Below are 8,922 nucleotides of genomic sequence, written 5' to 3'. Positions count from 1 at the left end.
ATCGATTTTAAAGAGATTGTGATTCCCATATCCCGTTGAATTAATAATCCATTGAAAAATTCATTTATTATTTTCCTGGAAAAACTTTATGGCCGAGAAAGTTGGCAAAATCTTAGGAAAATCCTGACTTTTCCACGAACCAAATAGCCCCTTAGCTTGAATTAAAGACGGCATTTTGAGACCATACGTATATACATACTCTAATTATCGGGGCCAGTTGAAATGAGCCATGGCAAATATGTGTGGCAGCCAAAACTCTTGCTTTTTCTTTGCCCCTCTATTTTGTCTTTTAATTTGGTGGCTAGCTTTTTTTTCTTTTTCTTTCAATTATATTTTCTGTGAGGGTCGGGGGCCCACGTGGCCAACAAATTTTGAAGAAATAGAAGATCAGTAGTAACTACTTTTCCCTCCTTTTTGGTTAACTATATAAGGACTTCTCTTTTGGCTTTTATGTAAAAAATGAAAATCCCTTGCACCCAATAATTAATTCAACAACCATTATTGTTCTGATGTGGCTGCTTCCCTAACTCTCCATTCAATTCTTCAACCTTAAATCCACCTCATTCCAAGTTCGAATCTCAAGAGGCCAACTTGCATGACCGTATGTGTGCTGGCTTAACATGTCCTTATACAATCGTAGGCGTGCGCAGAGACCGTAGGGATTGATCAGCCATAGCCTAGATACCTTACTGTAGGAAAAAAATCTTCCACTTTAATTTTTGTCATTTTATCATATCTTCAATTAATCTAAGCAGAGGATAGGGAAAAAAAGAAAGAAATAAAATCGTACGAAACACCAGAGCCTTTTAATTTAAAGTTAGGGATTGGTGCAGTTGCATAAACTTCCTTTCTCAACTTCGAATATATTTTACCAATTAAAATTTCTGGCCATCCCATATCTGGTATCTAAACTTTTGACCCTTTTGAATTGTAAAACATTCCATTGCCTTGAAATTTACTTTCAATTTGTCTATATGTATTTGCAAAGTTATATTCCTTCAACTAGATGTAGCGCTTATAAGTGTGGCCCCTCGAATAATAAGATGTGGTAAAAGAGGGAGTAACGCAGTGATGCATACTCGCCTGCTGATCTAGAGGTCGCAGATTCGATACCTAGTGGAATTATATGTGTCTCTTTATTAATTATTTGCTATGTTTAATTTTAGAGTTAAGTAGAGATGAATTTTGATTTTAATTGGGTTGTAATGATTGTGGTGTTGAATTATGAGAAAAAGTGTGAAAAAGTAATGAATAGTTGAAAAAAAGTAATGATTGTGTTGTTGAATCGTTGAAAAAGTAATGGAGAGTTGAGAGAATTTAATATTAAAAATTGAATTGAATGGTTAAAAAAATTGAAGAAAAAGGGAAAATTAATAATTATGTTGTTGATTTTTGTTGTGCAGTGAGTAAAATTAAAGTTAGAGTTAAAAATTTAAAAACTTGATTGCGAAATCAAACGGGGTGTTAAGATTTGTCTTTCATTGAACTAGGCATTGAGCCTCATTTGTAACCTAAATAATAATAATAATAATAAGTTGTGGTAGTTTGCACAAGACTCGTGCTATATATATGGGCCTGTTTGGTTTCGCGATAATATTTTAGAATCATAATTCTAACTTAATTCTACCCACTACAAAACAAAATAACTCATACAAAGTCAAAAAGTGGGTCCCATTTATATCACTTTTTCCCACAACAAAATAACATAACTCATACAAAGTCAAATGGTGGCCTCATTTATACCACTCAAAATCAAAATCAAAAACTTATTTTAAAATTCTACTATGAAACCAAACATAACCTATAGTTGTCCGTCATAGTTGGACCCAAGTTCATTCATAGGCCAAATCGGGGAAGTCCAAGCCAAGGTCGATGCCAAATCGATTTTCACCGCTAAATTCAAGAATTATATCAACTTTTCACCTTCGATCTCTTGCCAGTCATCCAGCAATTTTCCTTCCTTGTTCAATCCAGACTTTGCAGTACGGTTCCACTGAAATGCATGACTGACCGAGACATACACAGATGCCAGTTATAATTGTCTCTATAGCTCGGAAATCGCATGGAAAAACAGAACATGAATGATTATGTTCTAAATTGTGTATTCCAAATCATAAGATACATTAATCTGCTGACTTTATGTCCTTATTAAGTCTTTACTATGTCGGAGAAGATCAAAGTATGTTTGGCTTCGACAATGACGCATCATCATAGTACAAGTAGGAGAGCTTTCCATCTAATTTGGAGGGAAGCTGATGGGCAATGAATCCGCTGTTGTGTTCTTCGTAAGCTGCCATGCATATCTCAATCACTTTCTTGCACATGTGGTCTTCTTCGTAGTACGGCTGCGCTATAAGTTCATCATATGGCATCCACTGTGCACATGCAAAAACCAGATTATATTCACCAGTCGACTGGACTCAATTAATATGCCATTGCTGATACGCTCGACAAGGTATATATTACATAAACTCGGGAAATGAGAGTCCAATGGGCTGAAAATCTGATCATGCATAGTCCAGGTAGCCCATGTTACATATTACATAGGAAATTTGATATGAAATTAAGATTTTACACGGTCTAAAAGAGTTTGGTTTAGATTAAAAATTTCTGATATATCGAAAAGCGATGGATTTACGAGATGAGGAAGTACCTTAGCAGCTTGAATTTCGCTCTCATCGATCGAGATTTTGTGAGACAAGGGCTTGAGCATGCAGACGAATAAGATATCCGACTTCTCAAACCCAACAAGGTGGACATGCCTTCCAAACATCCCAAATAGAAAGAGAAATGCCGGATTTAGATTTCATTCGTATGCAATAATAATTGCAAAACGCAAAAATTGGCCAACCAAAGGCTGACTCTCTATTTCATCTCTTTCTTTTTTTTTTGACAGTGCTCCTGAGCCATTTCAATTGGGTTTTATATATCGGTTACAGCGTATTCATGGGAATTACTTCCAGTGGCACCAAAACGTGCTAATTTCAGCATCATTTTCGTAACTCCTCGCTCTTATGTTTTAAGATATAATAATTTCATTTTTCTTCTTCTATTCATACAGGTGATTAAGGGCATAGATACCTGAAAGCGACCATTTTGAGGAAAATGGTGTCAACCTGCACATATTATATACGTATTAAAAAAAATGAAGATAAGAACAAGATTAGTTCAGTTAATTTTATAGATCCAAATCATGAATTATTGAATTGTAAAAGAATGCAATAAAAGCGCGAAGAAGTGATCTTACACCAGTTTCTTCCCTCACTTCTCGTATGGCTCCATCAAACAAGTCCTCAGACTGCCAAGTTCATGAAAATACTGCGATGATTAGCAAAAAATTCGTGAAAACTAATCGTTATATACCATTTGATTAATCCATTCCCATCACCTTGTTAATATAACCAGTTGGCAGCTTCCATACACCAGAGCAGTTACAGGAACATTTCTCCTTCACCACGAGAACCTAGCACTCAAGCAAATTTGCAGAATATATAATTGTCGATTACGATTAGATATTGATATTGGCACGGAGCTTAAAGGGTAGAAAACTGAATAGTGATACATAGGCGGGGGAGTATATGGTTATATAATAACCTCAAGTTTGTCATTGATCACGAACCCTCCGACACCGATCTGATGCGAAGGACCGGCTGGGAGAAGGCATGGTTCGTCGGGAATCCAATACGTCAGCATCACATATCCTGGTTCAGCATGATGGCAGCTGAATCCCTCCTGTGAAAAATCCTTACACAGATAAGATATTATGGTTTCTTTTTCTTTGGCATTGTAATTGAACTCATCATAGAGAATTTTGTCTTGGAAATTAACCTGAATTGCAATTGGTATGAGGTCGGCTTGTTCCTCGAGTAGTTTCAGCCACACTCCTCTGTTCCCCTGTTGCTTATAATAGAATTAAAATTAAATTAACGTATAATGGGGAATATATATGCTTTAGTTGTGTGTTGCAAGCATGTGTATAGACCTTCGATTTCCAGTTGGATAGAGAAGCCTTTAGGGCAGAAGCGAAAGCATTTGCACTCGTGGGCAATCCCTGAGGATCAATGACTATTCCATCATATTCATCCTCCCGAGCATCGAGAACTTCAACAACAATGCTTGGGGCCGAGATCTCCTGAGATAAAACATTCTTTATTATCCTCCTGCTTCCCAGAAGTGTGTCACTACCCCTGGAAGAAGTACCGCTCCATAGACTCTGTCTCCTTGGGAAACCTACACGACCAAACCGAGCATTTGACAACTTTAAACTGGACTAGATAGTGGAACATTGTAAGTGACAATCGTATAATGCTAGCACATATGACTTACCAATTGTTGATTCGAGTAATATGCATCTGCTTGTCCTGGCAATCTCGAAGTTTGTGAATTTTATTTCCTGACGAAGATATCCTGATGGATGCAAGGCGAAGGATGCTGCTGGCGAGACCATTGTACCCTTTCAGAAGAACCTGGTTTCTAATTTACGTGCATATATATAGTTCTTCCGGGAGGACCCAAGACGAGATTCTGGAAATGCAAGTGATGTTGATATATAAGAGGGAATCGATGGAATAGAATCAAACGGGACAAGTTGAAAGTGAAATTTGTCACAAGAATAATTGTACTTGTTGTTGGTCTCCATCTTTGTCTAATTCCTTAGTTGATAGTATATGAATATTACCCGGAAGATGGCAAGAAATAAGAATACTTGGTTTATTCCCCTTATCTTATTTGCCAACGCAACCGATAATGAAACTTGTGACTGCTATGCAGCAACTGCAAATATATGCGTTCGCATCCCCTATCTGCAGAATTTAGAAGGGCGGTTCATCAGGGACTCGTACTATATGAATTATAGAAAATGTTGTACCTGAAACGCTAAAAGTACGGTTCATTTCGGTGCGGTCTGTTAAACTTCGATTCCGAGGGACATGGTTGAAATATTGCTTTTATTGACAAATACTCCGCGGGAGAATCAGGTCTGAATCAAAGTACAAGTCTCCATGATGCATAAACTATATATTCTTTTTGCCATGGAGGGAATAATCGATTCTACTTAATTCTTTGTTCATATATTCCCCTTCTGAGTAACATATTCATTTCTGATTGCAACATCATCGATAGAAGCTGTTCTTATTCCTTCCCTTGTGGAATATATGCTTCTTTGATGGAATGCTTCCATTCCACGCGTCGATTGCTAGACCACGAATTCCGGAGATAACTGAACTTGTTAGCACACTGAAATTGCTAACTGAATTTATTGGATCATTTGGCTATATTTTCTCCATTGTAGAACTCGAGCTTACGATCCATGATCAAGCTGAAATCACATCTAATTATTCTTGTGGAAGTCGAATCTGAACAGCCTACTGAAGATTCAATTGAACACGAGAGGAAGGTAGAAAACCAAAGCAATTTTGGCCACTACAATTTAGTTATCGTCCATATAAAAAATATCAAGAAAAAAAAGGATCCCATGGAAAATCGATAATCAGCACCCGTAAGTATACGTCCTATCCACTTGCACTAACACTTCAAGTTGACTCTTGAAAAAAAAAGAAAAAGAAAAAAAATAAATGCATAACATTCTTGTTTGGTTTCAAAATGTGATTTTAAAATCACACTTTAACTTAATTTTACCCACAACAAAACAAAATAACTCATATAAAGTCAAAGGTTATATACCATTCTTTTTTTTACAATAAAACAAAATAACTCATACAAAGTCAAAATATGGACTCTATACATAACCATTTATACCACTATTTTTCAAAATCAAAATCTAATTTTAAAATCCTACTGTGAAACCAAATACAACATATCTCTCTTGTGCGTGATTCTATTCGGCCAAGGCTCCGCCCATAATGTATTAATGGGCCCGACTTTTTTGTCCAAGCTCAACTGAACGTTCCAAACTTGCCAAAACTTGCAAGTTTCTAGGGCACGTCCTGCCCAAGTTTTCCATCAGCGGACTCAAGTTTATGGCGAAATTTAGGCTTGTATTACCTCACCCGACGATCTTGCCAACCCATAAACACTTTTTATTTTATTTTTACTTAAAGTTCGACAGTCGACCAATACATTTCGAGCTGGGTTGATCCATCAAGAGATAAAACTTTCTCAATAATTTTTTTTTCATTCATAAAATTCGAACACAAACCTTATTTAAAAGGAACAAGTATCGAATTACTTGAATTAACCATTATTAAAAACCAATAAACACATTTCGTGGGGCCATAATCAGTTCCATCTCATTTATATCAAATAATGATTCTGTCAAATTGCCTCCTCTTTCTAATTTCACATGCACGATACGCCCTCTATAATTTCATAAAAGACAAGCTAAAGTAAAAACAAAGAGAGTACTTACAGCCCCTCATTTTACTGTTGTAACGAATTATAGTACACTAACAACTAGGGGTGATCGGTTTCAGGTACCCTGTTTTTTTCATGATACCCAGACCCTACCCTGTAATGGACCGGTTCTAAGATTTTGGAACCGGACCTTACCCTGTTGAATTCTGAAACCGGAACCTGTATTATACCACAGGTTCCGAGTACTTTGTTGGAACCTATAAATTTTTTTGTTTCGCTAAATAAAACCGAAAATATTCCACCCATAATCAGTAATCACGACTTCCTGTTTAATTATTAATATTACTTTAAGATATCTTGACATTTTGGCTACATCTGAGACTATGAAATTTGATAAAGACCAAAAAATCAGATAAAATGTTCCAAAAAGAAGTAAGAACAAAACATATAAATTTAGTTCATAACTAACCTCAAGTGCATTCTTTATCTGAACTGGATCAGGCAAAAAACGGAAGGCAATCCCTTTTACCTTCAGCATGTATACCTATCAAGTAGGATTGACAAGGAAAAAAGACATAATTAAATTTTGATGAAGAGCATGGGCACTTTGTATGGTTGTTTAGCTAATAAGCATCACTTGAAATAGAGGTAACAGACATGTACCCACTTCAATATTTACATAGAAAATTAAATAAGATGCTTAGGAAAATCATTTAGAACACTCATTATTAATAGGGCAATCTCCTCATCACCACTAAGAAAATATGCGAAAATCCGTTGGGAAAGGCAACTTCACTGAGTGGCACTCACAGCTAGAGCCTTCAACTTAACCCAATATTAATAGAGTCATCAAAGCACAATCAAGCAGAGCACTGCAAGCCAAATGACGCTACCAAAATTAGAATGGCTGTGTTGCCATTGCTTCCACTTGGGAAATGAAAAATTCATCACCTTACAATTGGTTCTTTTTATAGATGGCCTTCAATATATACCTCTAACTCACCCTCAATCTTGTTAACTGATAGTACGGACTTCACATCCAAACTGGAAGGACTCAAGCAACAACCATTTATCTGAACCACAGCATATGATCTGAATAACTCTTTAAGTTAAGAGAATTTATCCACATAATCCATACAAAAACTTAAATCTTTAAAATTAAAGAGATAAATCTCACTAAAATTTCCAATCAAATACTAATTTTAAAGATAAATAATTTTCACAAAAGAGATTAATACTTTGTCTAAATGGGTTCTATACATTGTTGATCTCAGTCGAATGGCCAAAGTTTTTCCACAAGTGGTGGAACCTACTAAGTCGAGGGGGGAGGGGGAAGGCAGGCTCCTCTGTCATTACAGCCAAAAGAAACCATAAAAGCCGGAGATTCGGAGACAACAGAGGATTGCAGCACCAACAGAGTCGGAGCCGGGAGAGAGTTGGAGACAACAGAGGAGGCAGAATCTCACCAGGAAAGGGAGCTTCAAGGAGAGTCGAAGACGAGAGGTAATCGACGGAGAGGAGCTGCAAAGGATTACAAAGCCGATTTTGGGTTTTGAAAAATAGATTAACAGAGCCTATTCGATGGAGAGTCCAGAGGAGAATCTCACCGGGAGAGTCGGAGACGAGAGCGACGGAGAGGAGCTGCAGCTGCGGTCATCGAAAGTCGGAAGCGACAGTCAGATGAATCCTGCGTTCTCCACTTCTCCCGACTCTTGCAGCCTGCTTTAGATAATGAGACTAATGAGTGAGATTAACTTTACCCCCATTTTTTTTAGTAATTACCATCCGGTTTCGGATGCCGGTTCCGGTTTCGGTTCTGGATACCCAGTAGGTTGGAACCGGAACCGGAACCGGATGTCATCGGTTCTTTATTTTGATACCCGTACCCTACCCTATTTTCAATACGAACTACCCGGACCTTACCCTAACGGGTAGGTTCCGACCGGTTCCGAGTATACCCGGTACGGTCGGAACCTGTGCACAACCCTACTAACAAGGCATATCCTTAATGCATTTTATTATTTCAGAAAAGGACAATAATCTCTAATCACTTCGCTTTTACTTTTTAAAATTATTTTTAAATTTTTGAGAACTCTCGGTTTTGCCCCCTAAACTATCAAACAAGGAATTTTCACCCCCTAAACTATTTTTTTCTGAATACTTGCCCCCTTGACTTTCCTCGAGGAAAAATGTTCCCTCTACGGTTACTTTTTCCATCCAAATTAGAATAAAACATAAGAAAATTATATAAAAAAAGGACAATGAATGATTTTATTTTTCAAAAGGATAGGGGTGTGCTCAAGGCCTAAAGACCACCTCCTTTGACCCACGCCAGCCACAACTGCCATGGACATGTTGTTTATGGGCTCTGATGCCCTCGGATGACATAGTCGGTGGCGGTGGTGGCTGGCGACAAGCAACTACTACTGTGAGGAAAGAGGGACACTTTTAGCCGAAGACAAGAAAATAAGATCCCGTGGCTATGGTGGCCTGCATTGGGCTCTACAACCATGGGAAGGGAGAGGAGCATTTCTCAATCGAGAGAGAGAGAGAGAGAGAGAGAGAGAGAGAGAGATCCCCCGTGGCTCTGGTGGCTTGATGCTAGCTATC

At 37.6% G+C, this 8,922-nt stretch overlaps 1 protein-coding gene across 2 annotated transcripts; it reads right to left on the bottom strand.

Moving 5' to 3' along the window:
• Window positions 1-2,078: 2,078 nt before the first annotated feature.
• On the bottom strand, window positions 2,079-4,494 carry LOC116195054 (nudix hydrolase 8-like). Of its 2 annotated transcripts, none has more exons than XM_031524020.1 (9): window positions 4,327-4,494; window positions 3,983-4,230; window positions 3,829-3,894; window positions 3,595-3,744; window positions 3,389-3,463; window positions 3,248-3,298; window positions 3,082-3,116; window positions 2,654-2,762; window positions 2,079-2,375 (listed from the first exon to the last, which is right to left on the bottom strand). In XM_031524020.1, exons 1-9 carry the CDS (start codon window positions 4,445-4,447, stop codon window positions 2,175-2,177), a joined length of 1,056 nt encoding a protein of 351 aa, XP_031379880.1. In that variant the 5' UTR covers window positions 4,448-4,494; the 3' UTR covers window positions 2,079-2,174. The 2 variants fall into 2 exon arrangements, with proteins under 2 accessions (XP_031379880.1, XP_031379881.1); XM_031524021.1 differs by having other exon boundaries at window positions 3,595-3,732; window positions 4,327-4,492.
• Window positions 4,495-8,922: the final 4,428 nt, after the last annotated feature.

This window comes from Punica granatum, chromosome 2 (genome assembly GCF_007655135.1).
Source record: "Punica granatum isolate Tunisia-2019 chromosome 2, ASM765513v2, whole genome shotgun sequence".
In the NCBI taxonomy this organism is placed as follows: Eukaryota; Viridiplantae; Streptophyta; class Magnoliopsida; order Myrtales; family Lythraceae; genus Punica; species Punica granatum.
The sequence above is the reverse complement of the archived record's forward strand: the minus strand, read 5'-3'. Positions and strand labels throughout refer to the sequence as shown.